The sequence below is a fragment of the Podarcis liolepis genome (genome assembly GCF_965112155.1).
Source record: "Podarcis liolepis genome assembly, chromosome: 2".
NCBI lineage: Eukaryota > Metazoa > Chordata > Lepidosauria > Squamata > Lacertidae > Podarcis > Podarcis liolepis.
In genome coordinates, this window is record NC_139555.1 from 123,718,840 (window position 1) to 123,739,191 (window position 20,352).

The following is a 20,352-nucleotide window of genomic DNA, read 5'->3' on the forward strand; positions in this document are numbered from 1 at the left end:
TTCTGCAGAGAACGCCCCACACATTTCAACGAAGGATGAAACAATATGTTACTTGCATTCCCTGTTTAGGGAAGCTTTAAATCTTTAATGCTGTATTGTTTTTAACACTCGATTGGGAGCCGCCCAGAGTGGCTGGGGAAACTCAGCCAGATGGGCAGGGTATAAATAATAAATTATATTATTACTTGTTTAGTTGTTTAGTCATGTCCGACTCTTCGTGACCCCATGGACTCCAGGCACTCCTGTCTTCCACTGCCTCCCGCAGTTTGGTCAGACTCATGTTTGTGGCTTCGAGAACACTTTCCAACCATCTCTGTCGTCCCCTTCTCCATCTTTCCCAACATCAGGGTCTTTTCCAGGGAGTCTTCTCTTCTCATTTGCCTCCTTTCTGTGCTCAGGCTGATTATGTTGTTTTTCACCCCCGTGTTCCTTTCCTTCTTACAGTGCTGCCCAAGTTTGAAGTTTTGGTGAAGGCACCCAAGGAGATAACATTTGTGGCTGAGGAACTCGAAGTGACCGTCTGTGGCCTGTAAGTGAGAGCAGCCTGGGCTTCTCTCCCAGAGATGTGGGACCACGTGAATTGAGAACTTGGGTGATGTTGCTAGCACCAGCTAACCTCTCCTCCAATCCCCTTCACCAGCCTTGGCCGCACCACCCTAGCTCCGATGGAATGATTGCCATGTTGTTGTTTAGTCATGTCCGACTCTTCGTGACCCCATGGACCAGAGCACGCCAGGCCCTCCTGTCTTCCACTGCCTCCCGCAGTTTGGTCAGACTCATGTTTGTGGCTTCGAGAACACTATCCAACCATCTTGTCCTCTGTCGTCCCCTTCTCCATCTTTCCCAACATCAGGGTCTTTTCCAGGGAGTCTTCTCTTCTCATGAGGTGGCCAAAGTATTGGAGCCTCAGCTTCACGATCTGTCCTTCCAGTGAGCACTCAGGGCTGATTTCCTTAAGAATGGATATGTTTGATCTTCTTGCAGTCCATGGGACTCTCAAGGGTCTCCTCCAGCACCATAGTTCAAAAGCATCAATTCTTCAGCGACCAGCCTTCTTTATGGTCCAGCTCTCACTTCCATACATCACTACTGGGAAAACCATAGCTTTAACTATACGGACCTTTGTTGGCAAGGTGATGTCTCTACTTTTTATAACCTAGATGCTGTCTAGGTTTGTCATTGCTTTTCTCCCAAGAAGCAGGCGTCTTTTATACGTGTAATAAAAGCAAGCACTGCCTTTTTCTAGGGAAATTCTCGCCAGGGAGGGAGATCGTGGTATGTCAGTGAGCATTTCAATTTCAAATATTCTGATTATTTCTACTTTTAGTTAAGTATTTTTATTTATTGACATGATTTTTTTTTAGGGGGGGAAAGCTGCCCCCCCCAGCTACACCCATAGGGTGAAGGGTGGATAATATACAGTCCACTTCCCTATTCTCACTGTGACTGAGCAGAGTGAGACACAAAGCTACAAGGCCTTGCAAAGAGAGGGAAGGCAGGCTGGGCAAATGATTACACTCTTTCCTCACAAGAACCCGAATCAAAAAGTGCCCCATTCATATTTGCTTACCCTTTTGTTCCTTGGGATGTATCCAGACAGTGGGTGAAGGCTGAGCTACCTCCCGGAGGAAATTGCGCAAACAATTCTTTTTATTTGCCTGCTTTTTTACTGGAAGCAGGTAGGTCTATGCCAGGGGTCAGCAAACTTTTTCAGCAGGGGGTTGGTCCACTGTCCCTCAGACCTTGTGGGGGGCCAGACTATATTTGAGGGGGGGGGAATGAACAAAGTCCTATGCCCCACAAATAACCCAGAGATGCATTTTAAATAAAAGCACACATTCTACTCATGTAAAAACACGCTGATTCCCGGACCGTCTGTGGGCCGGATTTAGAAGGCGATTGGGACAGATCCAGCCCCCAGGCCTTAGTTTGCCTACTCATGGTCTATGCCAACTGTCTTGTCTTTGAAGGGAGGCTTGCCAACTGCTCCTCAGCCCCTGGAAGTTGGACAGAGGGCATGTTTATCTGTGGGCGTTTTATACATTTTTTAAAATAAAAAACCATGCCACCAATGGCGGAGGAAGAGGAGTGCGGGGGGAGCGCACCGCCCCCGGCAGCATGATCCCAGTAGGGTGCCATCGCGGCTGCACCCCCTGCGCTGGGAGCAAGCCCCCGCCTGCTCTTTCCCCCCCGGAAGCTCTGCCACTGCATGCCACTTCAAACTGGGGTTAGAGATGTTGACGCCAGAGAAAGTTTACCTAGATCGTACGTTTCTTGCCTTTTGTTTCATTGTTCCATCTCTTCCAACACAGTTGAAAGAAACAAACAGAATCTAAACAGAAACAAAAACAGAAAAGAAGGGGGGGGGTGTTGCCTTTTGACTTTTTGCAATTACTAACTTTGGGCTAAGGCACTAATGATCCATTAGTGCAGTATCAGCTCCATCTGGTACGCAGGCTGAGACCCTACCTGCCCATATACTGTCTCGCCAGACTGGTGCATGATCTAGTTATCTCTCGCTTGGACTACTGCAATGCGCTCTATGTGGGGCTACCTTTGAAGGTGACCCAGAAACTACAACTAATCCAGAATGTGGCAGCTAGACTGGTAACTGGGAGCGGCTGCCAAGACCATATAACACCAGTCCTGGAAGACCTACATTGGCTCCCAGTACGTTTCCAAGCACAATTCAAAGTGTTGGTGCTGACCTTTAAAGCCCTAAACAGCCTCGGTCCAGTATACCTGAAGGAGTGTCTCTTCCCTCATCGTTCTGCCCGAACACTGAGGTCCAGCGCCGAGGGCCTTCTGGCAGTTTCCTCACTGCGAGAAGCCAAGTTACAGGGAACCAGGCAGAGGGCCTTCTCGGTAGTGGCACCTGCCCTGTGGAACACCCTCCCACCAGATGTGAAAGAGAAAAACAACTACCAGATTTTTAGAAGACATCTGAAGGCAGCCCTGTTTAGAGAAGCTTTCAATGTTTAGTAGGTTATTGTATTTTAATATTCCGTTGGAAGCTGCCCAGAGTGGCTGGAGAAACCCAGCCAGATGGGCGGGGTATAAATAATAAATTATTATTATTATTATACCTCCTTCCATTGGCAAACATTACTCAGCCCTTTTTGCCTCTGCATTGCTTCCCACCAGCCTCTGTGACCATCGCCACTGCCCTCGCGTGAAGCGCGGGCCCTGCTTGACTGAGAAACGGCACCGCGGAATCGTAAAATTGTCCAGCTGGAAGGGACCTAAATGGTCATCCAGTCCAGCCCCCTGCAGTGTAGGAATCGCAGCAGCTCGGGCAATCTCTGCAGGCTTTTCTCTATTTGATAAGGAGAGGGAAGGTGTTGAGCGTTATGTATTCAGTGGTCTGTGTTTGCCTGAGCTCAAGTCTGGACTAAGGAATCTGAGCTCCTGTGTTCTGATTCGACACATGATGTCCAATCACAGAACATTTCAGGATTTGGGCCTCTGCCATTGGCCCTTGAACTCTGAGTTGTGATTTGCACCTTTGAAGTTTAGACAGCCAATCATGTTGGGAGTGGGAGTGTCCCAGGCTTTCAGGATTGTGTATAAGCAGTTGCTTTGCCCCTGTTTCCCAGTTATGTAGTTCAATAAAGGTTCTTGATGCTATCACTGTGTCTTGCCTCGTGGGAATCCACCTACACATCATTGAGAATTGTGAACAAAGAGGATGAAACAGTGAAATCAGCTATGATTAAATGGGCACAAGATGTTGGACATAATATAATGATGGCTGACTGGGAACAGTTATGGACCACAGGTGTGAAATTCACGGCATGTAATGCCTTAAGAGAAAATTTAATGAAAATGATTTATAGGTGGTACATGACACCATGCTTAGGAGCATGGGGCATCTGCTGTTCTTTACCCTGTTGGTGCAACTAATCATGCTTCTATATCTTCTGCCTGAGGGCATGGGATCAAGAAAGTGCTGGCGTGAATCATCCCTGAGAATTTTCCTAACTCTCTTGAAGCAACGTTCTTCCGCTATTTCATCCAGCGGATTCACGCGACAGCCCATAATATCTTGTGCTGTATTCACCACCCTCTGTAGGCACTTCCTATCAGATGATGTCAAACCAGCGTCCCACACCGTGATGCAGTAGGAAAGGGCACTTTCTATTGTTGACCGGTAGAAGGAGATCCTCAGATGTTGATTGACATCGTTCTTCCGCAATACTCTGAGGAGATGGAGTCTCTGTTGGGCTTTCTTAACCACCTGAGTTGTATTTATTTTCCAAGTAAGGTCTTCACTGAGGTAAACTCCTAGGAATTTAAAGGAAGAGACTCTCTCCACACAGCCCTCCCCGATGTGCAGTGGGGCTAGTTCTCCTCTCTTCCTCCGAAAGTCCAACACTATCTCCTTTGTCTTGCTGATATTAAGATTGCAAGTTGTTCCCTAGGCACCATGCAGATATATATTTTTTAGATATTTCTAAACTCTGATGCTTCCGCTTCCTTGCTTCAGTGAACAGCCCCACCTGTCCATCCTGGAAGAGGGTGAAAAGGCCCTTACAAAAGAGTCACTGAACACCTTAAGAGGAGAGCTGTTTCCGTACTACCTGTTTATTGAGCGTTCACTTCTTTGTGAGAAGGCAATACAGCGTTGAGCCAAGCAATGGTTGCCCCACATTTCCCGCTGTATTTCCTCACCACGTTCCTTACTGCAAATAGCCCAATTTCAGGGTGAGTTTGATGATGGAGGGAGTCTGGTACTGCATAAATTTCCTCGTTCCACTGTGCCAGATATTTGTAGAAATAGAGCGCTTGAAACAGAGTTTGGATTTGATATCCCGCCTTTCACTCCCTTTAAGGACTCTCAAAGCAGCTAACATTCTCCTTTCCCTTCCTCCCCCACAACAAACACTCTGTGAGGTGAGTGGTGTTGAGAGACTTCAGAAAAGTGTGACTAGCCCAAGGTCACCCAGCAGCTGCATGTGGAAGAGTGGAGACGCGAACCCGGTTCCCCAGATTACGAGACTACCGCTCTTAACCACTACACCACACTGGCTCTCATAAAACACATAAAAGTGGGCTAGATGCACTGGGTTAAAGCTGACCAAAAGTCCAGAAGTAGCATTATTATCAATTTACAATAGAGGGGAAGGCTCGCAGTCTAGAAAGGACTTGCTCACAAATTTATTGACAGCTGCGCGACTTATTATAGCTAGGAAGTGGAAAGTGAATATAAAACGGAAGAATAGTATAAAGAGGTATGGGATTTGGCTATTCATGAGAAATTAACATGTGCTATTAAGGTAAGACAGGGAATATAAAATTTACGGCATGTAATGCCCTAAGAGAAAATTTAATGAAAATGATTTATAGGTGGTACATGACACCAGTTAAGCTTGCAAAAATTTATCATTTGCCCGACAATAAATGTTGGAAATGTAATGAGACTGAAGGTACATTCTTTCACCTTTGGTGGACATGCACAAAGATTAAGACATTCTGGGAGATGATCTATAACGAAATGAAAAAGGTACTCAAATATACCTTTCTGAAGAAACCAGAGGCCTTTCTCCTGGGCATGGTTGGCCAATTGGTGTCAAAGAAGGATAGAATTTTTTTTATGTATGCAACAACAGCAGCAAGAATGCTCATCGCGAAGTACTGGAAGACACAAGATTTACCCACCTGGGAAGAATGGCAGATGAAGTTGATGGACTATATGGAATTGGCGGAAATGATTGGCAGAATCCGAGACCAGGGAGAAGAGTCGGTGGAAGAAGACTGGAAAAAGTTTAAAGTCTATTTACAGAAATACTGTAAAATTAATGAATGTTAGGAAAATGTTGGAATGAAGTTATATGGCTTTAGTAGAAATGTTATAAGGAATTAAGTATAAATAGACTAATAGAGTATTAAAGGGAAAAATAAGGTTAGAATGTGTTAAGATAATTAAAGGATAGAAAGCAGAGGAAGATGGAAAGGAATTGCTGAAACAATTAATAGAAGTGGAATACAAAAAGGGAGGTGTGAGGAGGTCATTGAAATAAGTGAATGAAAGATAAGATATTGAAACTGTTTGATGTGTTTTAAACTGTTTTTGTTTTGTTTTGTTAGTTTAATGTGTTAGTGTTAGGTATTGTTTTTGTATTGTATTGTGTGTGTTTTTTGTAGTGTTTAAATTGTTGGAAAAGTAATAAATATTATTTTTTTAAAAAAGGTAAGACAGGGAATATGCAGGATAAATTATTTTGAGGAAGGTATTTGTAGAATTTGTATTGTTAAAATGGAAAGGGGTCAAACCATCGCAAAGAGGTGCTGAAATTTTGGGAGGTTGGATAGTTACAATGGAATGGTCTCAGTGGTGGGGTGCACATTTTTATTTTTATTTATTTATTATTATTGCTTTGTCAAAATAAAAGGTAATAATAATAATGAGCCCGGCTTCGGCTGAGGAGGGCGGGATATAAATAATTTATTATTTTTTTTATTATTATTATTATTATTATTATTATTATTATTATTATTATTATACAGTGGAACCTCGGTTGTGAAACATAATCCATTCTAGAAGACCGTTCGACTTCCGAAACGTTCGACAACCAAGACACAAAGGTCTGCCGGCAATTTTCACTGAGAAAATTGAAAAACTCGTCTTGGAAGCCGTTTGACTTCTGAGGCACGTTTGAAAACAGAAGCATTTACTTCCGGGTTGTCGGTGTTCGGGTTCCGACACGTCCGGCTTCCAAGATGCTTGAAAACCGAGATTCCACTTTGGTAATAAATGAACCAGGTGAGCCTTTCGGTCTCTTCCAACCCTACAATTCCGTGACTCTGCAGAAAGATAAATCTGGGGCCAAACAAATCTTCTTCCCGGCACTTGGCATTGTTTCCCTGCACCTGGTTGAAATGCAGGCCATTGCCTTGCGTAGGAGGCCCTGCCAGTGACCTCTTTACTCTGTTTGCTTGGCAAAGGCACCTTCTGTGGGGTGTTGCAGCTTCCCTTCCCCGTTGCTCCAGCACCGTCCCAGCCCCCTGACCTCTTTTATCTCCTCCGCCTTGCAAAGAGAGCCAGTATGAAGGTGGATGTGGGAGCAGCAACAGCAGCAGCCTCCGCCGCCACCATCTCGCTTGCCCACGGCTGAATGATGGGGAAGGGCCAGATCCTTGGAGGACCCAGCGCCTTTCTCTTCCTGCTGCTCCTTCAGTGGGACATCTCGGCACCTAGCACAATGCCGTAAGCTGCTTGCCTGGACATCTTCCCCTTCCCCTTCTCTCCCTAGGCTTTCCACAAACTTCTCGAAAGAAAATTCGCTTAATTATATAAATTAGAACCATGGAATTGTAGAGTTGGAAAGGGACCACATTTCTTTTCTATTTGGCACTACTCCCTCTCTTTTTATTAGTTTTTTAACATCCCATTTTCAACAATAATTAAACATACTTTTACATCTTATTCAATGTTTTTGACTTCCATCAGCCCTGTCTGAAAATTTTCCAATCTTAGCGTGCATTTCTCATTTTCCCTATTACATTTCAAACTTATAACCAGTATCTCTATCTTTTTCTACTTTGTAACACTTGGTATATTTCTCCTTACAAAACTTCTTGTAGTCCTACTAGCGTAATTTGTTGATTACAGTTGCTCTTCAAATAATTCATATACTTCTTCCAATCTTCTGTAAATCTCTGGTCCCACAGGTTTCAAACTCTTCCTGTCATTTTGTCCAATTCTGCATAGTCCATTAATTTCGTCTGCCATTCTTCTTTCGTCGGAATTTCTTCTTGCTTCCATTTCTGGGCTAATAGTACTCTTGCTGTATTTGGTGCTACTCTGCGCGCTATTGCATTTCTGTTATTTTGGAAGGGACATAAAAGTCTCATCTTAAACAAAACAACATGGGTTGTAGCCACCTGCAATGAGCCATAGCCCTCTTCAGCTATCTTAAGCGCTGTCACATGGAAGAAGGAACAGGCTTGTTTTCTCCTGCTCTCGAGGGCAGGACTCGAACCCATGGCTTCAAGTTACAAGGAAGGAGATGCCGACTCAACATGAGGAAGAACTTTCTGACAGCAAGAGCTGTTGGGCAGTGGAATGGTCTCCCTGGAGAACTCTCCTTCCTTGGAGGTTTTTAAGCAGAGATTGGGTGGCCATCTGTCATGGAGGCTTTAGATGAGATTCTGTAATGCATGGGGTTGAACTAGAGGACCCTCGGGGTCCCTTCAAACTCTAATATTAATAATTTATAATAATAATTTATTATTTGTACCCGGCCCATCTGGCTGGGCTTCCCCAGCCCCTCTGGGCAGCTTCCAACAAAGATTAACAATATATCTAAGATTCTATGATTCTATGTCCTCATTCCCCTTTCCCCCCAGTTATCACTTGGTGCTGGCACCCTTCGTCCTCCAGGCAGAAACCTCCGAGAAGATCTGTGTCCATGTGACGCAGCTGAACAAGTCAGTGACGGTGAACATCACCCTGGAAAATCTAGCAGAGACTCGCACCAGCTATGTGGTGTCCAAGACACATCGGTTCCAGTGCATCCCATTCCAGGTGAGTTTTTCTCACTTAAGCATGTTCTCCTTCATGGAGAGCACGGGTTGCGGTGGGGTTAACCAGACACCCCTGTTGCTGGGCAAGTTGGTTGGGTCTGCCCAAAGTGTGATTGGACTCCTCAGGTTGCTTTGGAGAGTTTGATGTTGCCTTTGAGTGACAGCCTGGGTTGAATATATTCACTGCTTCCTCTTTTCGCTGCGAGCATCGGATCAGCTGCCCACCCTCCCTAATTTTAGGGTGTTTTTTGCGTTTGACCTTGCTATGCCTGTCATGGGGTCGTCTGCTTTTGGGGCAGGGGCCTGGTAGGAATTTTGTCCATTTGGCTGATGCCGTTTGGTTTTTGCCTACTGCGTAGCAAATTGTCACAACTTGCAAGGTTGCGGTTAGCCATTGGTTTTAGGAAAAATTGGTTGGTGAAGGGGTATGGATTGGCTGTGCCTGCCCCTCCAGTGCTGTTGCTGCAAGGGTATTCCATTAAAGGAATCCAGGGGCTCACCATGCTTTTGTCCGCACCCCTGTCAAGGGGGCTAGGGCCACGCAAGACCCCCTGGGAGCATTTGGGGAGAGGTGAGGGTCTGGCACCCAACTCCGTCTACTCCCCATAAAATGTTTTCCCTTCCTGACTTCGCAGGCTCGCGGATGTCAGTTCTGTCCCTGGGCAGGGACAGGTAGTCGTAACCAATGCCTAAGCAACCACTCACATTGTTTGCATTTTAATAAAGTTGTGGCTAAAATTATGCCAAAAACCTTAAACAAAAATTATGGTGTGAAGTGTGAATTTATTTAGGGGTGGCTTGGGGACCTCGACGCGCAACCATTTTGCTTTCTGTTACTGATCAAGATGTCTGGGCATTTTTCCAAGGAAAAGCAGGATTGTTGTGACTTGGCAGCAGCTCTCCAGGATTTTGGACTCCATCCTAAGGAGGACCATGCCCACCCCCACCTCTGGCCTTTGATCCGAAGCCCTCCAACTTGGTTGCCCTGCTCTTGGTCAACCCAAGGATTACCTATCCCTCCCTGAATTCAGTCCCAAACTAGCTGGGTGTCAAGGCTTCAGGAAAGCTATTCCTCCCTCAGCTGCAGCAAGAGCAGAGAAAACATGGGAAACTGCCAGGGAGATAACGTCCATCTGAGCCCCCAAGCCGGAGTTCTGGACGTCCATTGTCCTCCCGTAGTCACGCAGATCCAACAGTTAGGGGCACAAAGCCTTTGGAAATTCCTAGCCACATTCCTAGGCTGGTGCACCCTCTTTCAGCAGAAAGCACAGTCAAAAGCTTGCACCGCAGAAGAGCAGAAGAGCATATTTACAGACTTTATTTAGAACATGAACAGAACAAAAGAAAACACGTCCATTCTCAGTCAGCGTCTCTGACCGTCTGAAATCGAAAGGAATATCAGAACATAAACATCCTGTGAATAGGACATGCGCAGACTCTGTGACTCCCAAAAGCCTGCTCCCTTTTAAGGTGGAACGGAAATATCCTAACATCCTCCCCCTTTCCGTGTAACCTGTTGTACCTGTGGTTCACTCAATTGCAACCTTTGTACATAAACCTTAAGTTGTTCTCTGTTAACAACCTTAGACAACAGATCAGCAGGAATTTCATTTCCTGCCATGTAGGACACCCGAATCAGTCCTTTCTGAATACACTCTCTTGCACGATGTAGCTTAATCTGCAAGTACTTGGTTCTCTGCTTGCAACTCTCGGAGTTCAGCAAAGCCAAACAAGATCTATTGTCTTGATACACTTGTATAGGACATTTCACAGAAACCCCGATGTCCTTAAACAGTTGCATCAACCATTCACAATCCATGAGTGAAAATGACAGAGCATTGAGTTCTGCTTCACAGGAACTTAGGCTCACTGTTGTTTGCTTCTTGCACAACCAGTCAAACAGGCAGTGGTTGTACATGTAGCATACTCCAGAAGTGCTTGTACCATCCGTGGTGTCACTTCCAAAGCTTGCATCTGCAAAGATTTCAAGACCTCCAGTCTTCTGACTGGTGAACCTCAGCCTGTAGTGCATAGTCCCTTTCAAATAGCGGGCTATGCGCTTCAGAGCTTTCCAATCCTGAACCGTAGGATTGTTGGCATGTCTGCTAAGCAGATTACAGCTTACAGCTATGTCAGGTCTTGAACATCTGGCAATGAAATTCAGCTTGCCTAGAATGCATCTGTATAGCGTTGTGTCAGAAAACGCTTCAGCAGTACTGTCTACCTGGTAACCTGTCACCATTGGTGTGTCTGCTGGGTTTGCATCAACCAAATTCAACCTGGTTAACACATCAGCAATTTTCTGTGTTTGGTGTACCAGAAAATTACCTGCTTGGTCCTTCTCCACCTGCAGAGAAAGATAGTTGGATACCTCACCAAGATCCTTCATGTCAAAGTGCTCCTTCAGCTGAGCTAGGGTGCTTTGGTAAAAAGCCTGATTCTTCCAAAACATCAAAAGATCATCAACAAAACATAAACAATACAGTTTGTTTTGCCCCTCCTCCTTGACAAACACACATGGATCAGCTTTGCCCTGGTGAAAACCTAGAGAAAGCAATGTCTCAGTGTTCCAACACCTGGCACTCTGCTTAAGACCATATAAGGATTTCCGCAGTTTACAGACCATACCCTTCTGTATCTCCATCCCATCAGGTGGAAGCATGAACAGCTGTTCATTCAAAATCCCGTACAAAAAAGCTGTATTAATGTCATGATGGGAAACATGCAGTTTCTCCTCCGCAGCGATCTTGAGCATCAGCCGAATGCTCTCATATTTGACTGTGGGTGAGTAGGTCTCGTGGTAATCCTGTCCTGGTACCTGTGAAAAACCTCTGGCAACCAATCTGGCTTTGTGTCTGACTACCTTGCCATTCTGGTCTGTCTTGGCCTTGAAGACCCATTTGCTGCCAACCAGTCTCATTCCTGGGACTACCGGTACCAGTTCCCAAGTTTGGTTCCTGTTCAAGGAATCAACTTCAGCCTTCATAGCATTAAGCCAAGGCTCAGCATCTTTAGAGGTTAACTCTTGAACCTCTTTGAAGCTTGAAGGTTCCCATACCTTCTCTGAGCTACTAAGAACAGCAGTTGCTGTCTTAGCAAACTCATCAGCATACCTCTTTGGAGGTCTGCCTTTGGTCGCCCTTTCAGATCTGCGTACTAGACGCAAGTCTTCTGGACTCATCTCCTCTTTCTTAGGAGAAAAGTGACCAATGGTGAACAGTGGTTCTTCCAGTTCATTGTCAGACGCATCAGATGGTCTGACTGAGGCCTTTGCGCTCTGGTAGTCTGCTGCGTCGTCACTGTCACTGACACCAGCAGCAGCAGCAGCGCCGCCCACTGAACTGGAATCCGAACTCTGATCATCATCATCATCATCATCATCCTCATCATCATCATCCTCATCCTCAACCTCATCCTCATCATCAGCAGCTTTCTCATCTTTAGCTGCTTGCTTGACATCACCTTCATCCTCCTCTGGGTAACTCTGGAAAATTCCCACATTTTCCCCCCACTTAGGATTGTACTCAACACTCCTTGTGAACTTAATGGACTTAGAGTCAGTCATCCATACCCTGTATGCACCTTTTTCGTACCCCATGAACAAACCATGTGCCCCAGGCTTCCCAAGCTTGTTGGTTTGTTGTGTGCGTACCCACATGTCCGAACCAAATATTTTCATGTGTTTGGTGTTGGGTTTCTTGCCAAACATCTTCTCATAGGGGGTACAGCCAATGGGTGATGACAATCTGCGATTATAGGAGTAAACCAAATTCCCCAGAGCCTCCCCCCAAAACTTATCAGGGAGATTGGCATCATGCAACAAGGTTTTGATTCCTTGCAGCAATGTTTGATTTGCTCTCTCCGCAAGACCATTCATCCATGGCGATCTGGGCGTTGACATGTCATGCTGGATTCCCTTCTCAGTCAGGAAAGCTTCAAACTGCTGAGAAGTAAACTCCCCGCCCCGATCAGTAAACAAACAAGAAATACGTTTACTGTGCACATTCTCCAACCAAGCACAGAATTCCTTAAACTTCGGAAACGCTTGCGATTTCTGTTCGAGCAAATACACATGAATGTACCTGGAAAAAGAATCAATCAGAATCATGAAGTACCTTGCTCCTCCTAAAGAGGGCGCTAGTGGCCCTACCAGGTCCGCATGCACTAGCTGGTAGGGTTTGGAAGCCTGCCTGCTAGACTCCTTGCCTTTTGGAGCAACCTTCACCTTGTTCTCTGCACAAGATACACATTTCATGTGAAATTTACAGGGTTTGATGTTCAAACCCTCAACCACCTCTGGCATCTTGGCCAGTGCCTTCCAAGAGAGGTGACAAAACCTTCGATGTGCATCGTGAATGCAACCTGCATGAAGAACTTTGTTAGTTTGTGCAACACAACAAGAATCAGCCTTAGATACAACAGCAGTGTCCTCATAAGTTATATGGAACAAACCATCCATAAACTTTGCATGCAAATAGTTCTCTTTGCCTTTACTGATGACACAGACGCTCCTCTTGAAGGAAATCTGAAAACCACGCCCAGTAAGCTGTGGGACGCTCAACAAGTTGCTCGCAGCTCCTGGAACATACAGTACACCGCTGATGGTTGTGTGCAAACTTGCAAGTTTCACAGTCCCTTCTCCTGCAATTTGCAACGTCCTTCCATCAGCCAGGTGGATCTCACCTTCCTGAGGCTTGAAGGAGATAAAGAGGTGCCGATCCTTCGAGATGTGGCGCGTACAGCCTGAATCAACAACAAAGCTGCCTTTGGCTGTTGGAGCAGTCTTTACAGCAAGAAAACCCTTGTTTTGCAGTGGTGTGGGCTTTTGCAGCTTGCCCCCCTGCTGCTCCTGGCCATCAGACGTGCCTTTAGCCTTTGGTGAAGCAGTGCCAGCAAGCAAAACCTTGCTTTCCACTGGCATGGGCTTTTGCAGCTTGCCCCCCTGCTTCTGGTCAGCAGACGTGCCTTTAGCCTTTGGTGAAGCAGTGCCAGCAAACATCGCTTTGTTTTTCCCTTGCGCGGGCTTTCCACCCCCCTTCTGCTTCGGGCCACCTGCAGGCTTTTCCCTCTGTTTATTTCCAGTCTTTGGACAAAACCTCTGAGTATGACCTTGGTTCCCACAGTTCCAGCACTTCACAGCTGCCAACGCTTTGGCTCCCCCTGGAGGCTGGAATGCTGTCCCACTTCGCTCCCCCTGAAGCGCACAAGCCGACTTAGCTGCATTCCTTCTATCGTATTCATTTTGCAAAGTTGCCAAGACCTTTGTAGCAGTGAGGTCTTGCGCAGGGAGGGTCGCCAGCTGACTTGACACGGCATGGTAGCTTTCATCCAGGGAGTCCAGGATGAGAATAGCAAACAGTGACTCAGGCATATTGAAACCTCTCTGAGCCAACTCCTGTCTGAGATGCTGCAACTGTAAAACGTGGGCTCTAAGATCTTCCCCTGGCTCCAAACGCTTCCTGTGCAGCTTTCTGAAATAAAGCAACACAGACCCAGCCTCTTGTCGGAGATGACAGGCTCTTAGCCCGTCCCACATCGCATGGGCAGTTGCCTTGCCAGCCAAGGTGATTAACTCTTCAGGAGCTACTGAGAGCAAAATTATTCCCATGGCTCTCGAATCCTGTGCTTTCCACTCATCTGTCACTGGGGCTGGGGGGTTCTCAGAAACGGTATTCCATACTCCAAGCCTTCTCATCTGGCCCTCACAGTACCTTGCCCAGGTCTGATAGTTGTGGCCATTCAGCTTTAGTGGACACGGAGCAGTTTCTGAGGTCTGTAAGAGATCCATCTCAGCTTTTTACTTGAGCCGTGAGCCCTATGCCTTCAAAGACTCCTTATCTTGGCAGCTATTAATCACGAACTCTTTGGCTCAGCTCCCAGGCCAATTAAGCCTTGCCGGAGATCAAAGACTCCTTGCGAGGTAAACAGAAAAGCCAAAAGCCTCCCTCATTTCTTTCGCTTTTCCCACCGTACCTCTTAAACGCAGTCTGTTGCAGCTTTACTCTACTGTAGGTGCCGTGAATCTGGGCCCATAACCTTGTTGTTGGGAAACTGCCAGGGAGATAATGTCCATCTGAGCCCCCAAGCCGGAGTTCTGGACGTCCATCGGCCTCCCGTAGTCACGCAGATCCAACAGTTAGGGGCACAAAGCCTTTGGAAATTCCTAGCCACATTCCTAGGCTGGTGCACCCTCTTTCAGCAGAAAGCACAGTCAAAAGCTTGCACCGCAGAAGAGCAGAAGAGCATATTTACAGACTTTATTTAGAACATGAACAGAACAAAAGAAAACACGTCCATTCTCAGTCAGCGTCTCTGACCGTCTGAAATCGAAAGGAATATCAGAACATAAACATCCTGTGAATAGGACATGCGCAGACTCTGTGACTCCCAAAAGCCTGCTCCCTTTTAAGGTGGAACGGAAATATCCTAACAGAGTCATATATATATATATATATATATATATATATATATATATATATATATATGCTTTCGTAGATTTTCACGGGTACAGGAATGCAGGTTTTGGTGTCTTCGGGTGTCTTCCCGTGTAAGAGTTGGGGTGTCTAGGCGACGTTTCGACGAGGTCTCACTCGTCATCTTCAGGCTGGTGCTTTCGGCTTCTTGTTACTGGAACAGAGCAGGATCTCAGTGTTTGAGTTCCTATAAATACTGTTGAGGGGGTGTGGTGTATAGCCTCCAACGTTCTGGGCAGAGAGGAAGTTCCCAGGTTAGTGTGCCTTTTCTTCTTTTGTTCCTTAATTACTTGAGGGATATCTTGAGTGATTTCTTGAGTGATATTCTGAGTACCACTTAGGTGGGTCATTAAGTGTGGATTAGTTGCTAAAGCTTTCGTGTCTTGACCTCTTGAGCTTGTGAAGAGTTTTTCTGAGAAGATGGCTGTACTGCACTTAGTTGTGCTCTGGCTTGGCTTCGTGTATAGGGGCGAGCTGTGGTTTTGTGCCCTGTGCCAGCCAGATCTGTGTAGGGATTGCAGGGGGGTGCAGCATCCGGAGGTGCCACTATGGTTTGGCTACTGGATGGTGTCTGTAATTTATCTGTGGAGAGGGTCTGGGTTTGGGTCTGGTGTGGTTGATTGGTGATGGCGTTCTGTGTGCCTCTGGTTCTGGTGTCGGTTTTTGTGGGGAGGGCTAATTTCCAGATGTCTGGCAGGCGGGACGTGTCGTCACGCTTGTTCATGTTGTGAGGGTGTTTCTCTATCTCGATGGCTTCCATGATTATTCTCTTGTGGTGATGTTCCATGTGTGTCCTAGGGAGCCATCAGGTTTTTTGTAGATTAGGACGTCAAGGAAGGGAAGATTAGGACGTCAAGGAACAGCCTACACCCCAAAATACAATTCACTATGGAAATAGAAGCCAACAACCAACTTCCCTTCCTTGACGTCCTAATCTACAAAAAACCTGATGGCTCCCTAGGACACACTATCTACCGGAAAAAAACACACACCAACCGCTACTTACATGCACAATCACACCACCACCCTGCACAAATAAACTCCGTAGCCAAGACTCTCATCTCCAGAACCAAACGCCTGGCTGACAAAGACCACTTGACAACTGAGTTACAGAATCTCTCAAATGTGTTAATCGCCAATGGATACCAGCAAAACAGGGTTAAGAAGCTAATCCAAAAAGAAACACCCCCCAAAAACCAAGACACAGAAGAAAACAATGGCATGGCCCTCCTTCCTTATATCAAGGGCACTACAGATAAAATTAGCAAAATCCTCCATAAACACAATATCAAAACAGCCTTTTGCACCAACCAAAAAATAGCCAATATCCTCAGAAACCCCAAAGATAAAATCCAGTTGGAAAACCAAGGGGTCTATGAAATACCCTGCAAAGTCTGCCCAGCCACGTACATTGGACAAACAAACAGACGAATAAATGCACGTATCGCAGAACACAAGAATGCCGTCAAAAAAGAAGAAAAAACTTCCTCTCTTTTCCAACACATGAAAGAAACAGGACACGAAATTAATTTTGCAGATTCCAAATTGCTCTTTAACATGGAACATCACCACAAGAGAATAATCATGGAAGCCATCGAGATAGAGAAACACCCTCACAACATGAACAAGCGTGACGACACGTCCCGCCTGCCAGACATCTGGAAATTAGCCCTCCCCACAAAAACCGACACCAGAACCAGAGGCACACAGAACGCCATCACCAATCAACCACACCAGACCCAAACCCAGACCCTCTCCACAGATAAATTACAGACACCATCCAGTAGCCAAACCATAGTGGCACCTCCGGATGCTGCACCCCCCTGCAATCCCTACACAGATCTGGCTGGCACAGGGCACAAAACCTCAGCTCGCCCCTATACACGAAGCCAAGCCAGAGCACAACTAAGTGCAGTACAGCCATCTTCTCAGAAAAACTCTTCACAAGCTCAAGAGGTCAAGACACGAAAGCTTTAGCAACTAATCCACACTTAATGACCCACCTAAGTGGTACTCAGAATATCACTCAAGAAATCACTCAAGATATCCCTCAAGTAATTAAGGAACAAAAGAAGAAAAGGCACACTAACCTGGGAACTTCCTCTCTGCCCAGAACGTTGGAGGCTATACACCACACCCCCTCAACAGTATTTATAGGAACTCAAACACTGAGATCCTGCTCTGTTCCAGTAACAAGAAGCTGAAAGCACCAGCCTGAAGATGACGAGTGAGACCTCGTCGAAACGTTGCCTAGACACCCCAACTCTTACACGGGAAGACACCCGAAGACACCAAAACCTGCATATATATATATATATATATATATATATATATATATATATATATATATATATATATATATATTATACAATTTCAACATAACAATATATCAAAACATATCATATTCATTATGTCCCCCCTTTTTCCCCACTCCCCATCAAACCCTCCCTCTCCCCCAAGACTTCCCTCAGCTCGTCTCTCTGATTTCTCAGCACATGTTATTCTCTGCATATTATAAAATTATATCAGTCCTTATATTACCTATCTACCATGTTGTCAATCAATAAATTTGTGTATGTTTATTCAAAACCTGCCAAGGAGTCCAATTCGTTTTGTTGTCTTTTTAAAGACTTTGCATAAAGTTCCCATTCTTCTTTAAAGTCACAGTTGTCCTTGTCTCGCAATTTGGATGTCAACTTTGCCAGTTCTGCATAGTTCATCAATTTCTCTTGCCATTGTTCCTTTGTCGGGGTTTCCTCATTCTTCCATCCTTGTGCTATCAAGACTCTTGCCGCTGTTGTGGCATACATGAATAAATTTGACATTTGTAAAAAAACGACAACCCAGAGGCATTGTAGGACAAGACTTGCCAAACAAAAAAAAAGGCATAGACTTTTTAAATGAGTTATTCATTTAATAGCGAGAGACAAAAGAATGCAACAAGCCCTGACAATGGCGTTGCTCCAACTGGGCTCCTCCTTCTGAGCAACAGCGCCTCCCTTTACGGTGGCCGCATGTGGCCAAATGTCTCTGATTCTCTTGTTCCTGCACTCTTAATGAATGCTACGTTCTGGAAGAAGGGGGAGGGTCAGAAATACTCTCCAGTGACAACGTGTCAGCTCTGCCTCTGCCTCTGTCTCCTCTCCCCCTTCTTCTAATACTTCCCAACTCTCGTTCATCTATCTCTGAACTGTGACCTCCCTCAACCCCCTGCTGTAAATCGATGGTGCAGTCCTCTTCTTCCGCCCACAGCCGCCCCAAGGTGAGCTCGAACAACCAACCTTCTGGTTGGCAGCTGGATGCACTAACCCATTGATCTATGCCATGGGTAGGCAAACTAAGGCCCGGGGACTGGATCTGGCCCAATCGCCTTCTAAATCCGGCCCGCGGACGGTCCAGGAATCACTGTGTTTTTCCATGAGTAGAATGTGTCCTTTTATTTAAAATGCATCTCTGGGTTATTTGTGGGGCATAGGAATTTAGCAGATTTCCACCAGCCTTTGGACTGCAAAACTCCCATTGGAGTTGGGCTGGTGTTCGAAGTTAGCCAGGCTGTTGGCCCCTCACAACCAAATGAAGACGCCTGGGGGCCACAATGGCGCCTGACATCTCCACCACCTGGAGGTGCATGCCTGGGGTGTTGGAATGTTCTAGAGGAAACTTGAAAATGGTCTTGAACAAGTTGCTAGGCAACAGAAAATTTCCCCAGCAACAGGTGTCCTTATTAGGGCATGTGATCAACTAAGTCTGGGTCAGTGTAAATGGGTATATGAATGAGTCAACATTAGGTCTCTGGCCGGATGGGTAAAAGAGAAAAGGATCATGTTGTTTTATTTGTTTTTGACCGGTGTGAAGTTTTGTAAATAATAAAGGCTCTGGGAAACAGAACCAAATGGTGTGTACGGTGGACGCTCGGGTTGCGAACGTGATCCGTGCGGGAAGCATGTTTGCAACCCGCAGCGTTCGCAACCCACGATTTGGCGCTTCTGCGCATGTGCAAAGCACGATTTAGTGTTTCTGTGCAGGCGCAAGCCCCCAAACCTGGAAGTAACTTCTGGGTTCGGTGCAGTGCACAACCTGAAATCGCGCAACCCGAAGCGTCTTTAACCTGAGGTATGACTGTATTCCTGTATTCCTGTAATGGGAATTCCACTAAGTAAAAGATGCAGGGAAAGTTTTCTGTAAAAGGAGCTCTGCTGCAGAAAGAAAAGAAAACCCATGAGCTCACGCCCCAACATGGGGATCCTTGGATCGTGGCTGACTTCACACACGAGCAACACATCCTGTAGAATTCTATCCGTTATATTTTATCTGTACAATCAGAATGAATTTCAGGAACCAATATGCTTTTTCTGTGCAGCAAGAGCGTGAACAATCTTACTGTTACCCACGGGTAGGCAAACTAAGGCCCGGGGGCCGGATCTGGCCCAATCGCCTTCTAAATCCGGCCCACAGACGGTCCGGGAATCAGCATGTTTTTACATGAGTAGAATGTGTGCTTTTGTTTAAAATGCATCTCTGGGTTATTTGTGGGGCATAGGAACTTGTTCATTATTATTTTTCAAAATATAGTCCGGCCCCCCACAAGGTCTGAGGGACAGTGGACCGGCCCCCTGCTGAAAAAGGTTGCTGACCCCTGCCCTACCCCACTGCCCTGCTCACAGTTGTGAAGAATCTTTGTACATTCTGAATGGTCTGTGTCACCATTCAGTAAAAAGAGCTCGGAATAGGCCAATATGTATGTGGACTGTCCCTGGATCGAGTGACTTTTCTTCTCTAATGCTCCTGCCTTCTGCCTTCTCCCTCTTCTTCAAGGTCCCCAGATTGAGTAACTCTCCCGAGGCTTCTGAGGCCACCCTCACCGTGGAGGTGGCGGTGGAGGTGGATATGGGGCTGTTGGTAGCCCACGAACGGCAACAGGTGCTGGTCAGGAACCCGGAGAGCCTGGTCTTTGTCCAGACAGACAAGCCCATCTACAAGCCAGGACAGGAAGGTAAGTGAGAGGCTGCAGTGGCAGCAGTGACAGTGGGAGAATCCCCTACAGATCACGCTTCCCTTTTCCAAATACTTTTTATTAAGCGGACCCTTCTTGCTGTGGGAATGTTGAAGAAAGTAGGAGAGGATATATTGATCAAATATTACCCGTCCTGACTCACACTAGTGAGCAAGCAGCAAAGCACATTCCCTTGCAGATTGTTGGAAGCAAGTTGATGGATTCATTGGTTAAGCAATCCAGTCTGAATTGCTCCTGGTAAGTTTCCCCTCTTAAAATAATAACAACACGGCAGTCTTCTTTAAAAGTAAGAGTAAGGTTTACAGTGGACACTCGGGTTGCGAACATGATCGGTGTGGG

The 20,352-nt window shown here is 46.0% G+C and overlaps 1 protein-coding gene across 3 annotated transcripts in view; it reads left to right on the forward strand.

The window, feature by feature from the left end:
- The first annotated feature begins 6,998 nt into the window (after nucleotides 1–6,998).
- Nucleotides 6,999–20,352, forward strand: part of LOC310701044 (alpha-2-macroglobulin-like) — a 64,389-nt gene continuing 51,035 nt past the window's right edge. For 2 of the 3 annotated variants that reach the window (XM_083491059.1, XM_083491058.1), the window contains exons 1-3: nucleotides 6,999–7,207; nucleotides 8,350–8,527; nucleotides 19,815–19,992. In XM_083491059.1, the coding sequence (XP_083347185.1) occupies nucleotides 7,116–7,207; nucleotides 8,350–8,527; nucleotides 19,815–19,992 (448 nt within the window). In that variant the 5' untranslated portion in view covers nucleotides 6,999–7,115. The remainder of the gene's footprint in view (nucleotides 7,208–8,349; nucleotides 8,528–19,814; nucleotides 19,993–20,352) is intronic. The other variant, XM_083491057.1, reaches the window with a different exon arrangement.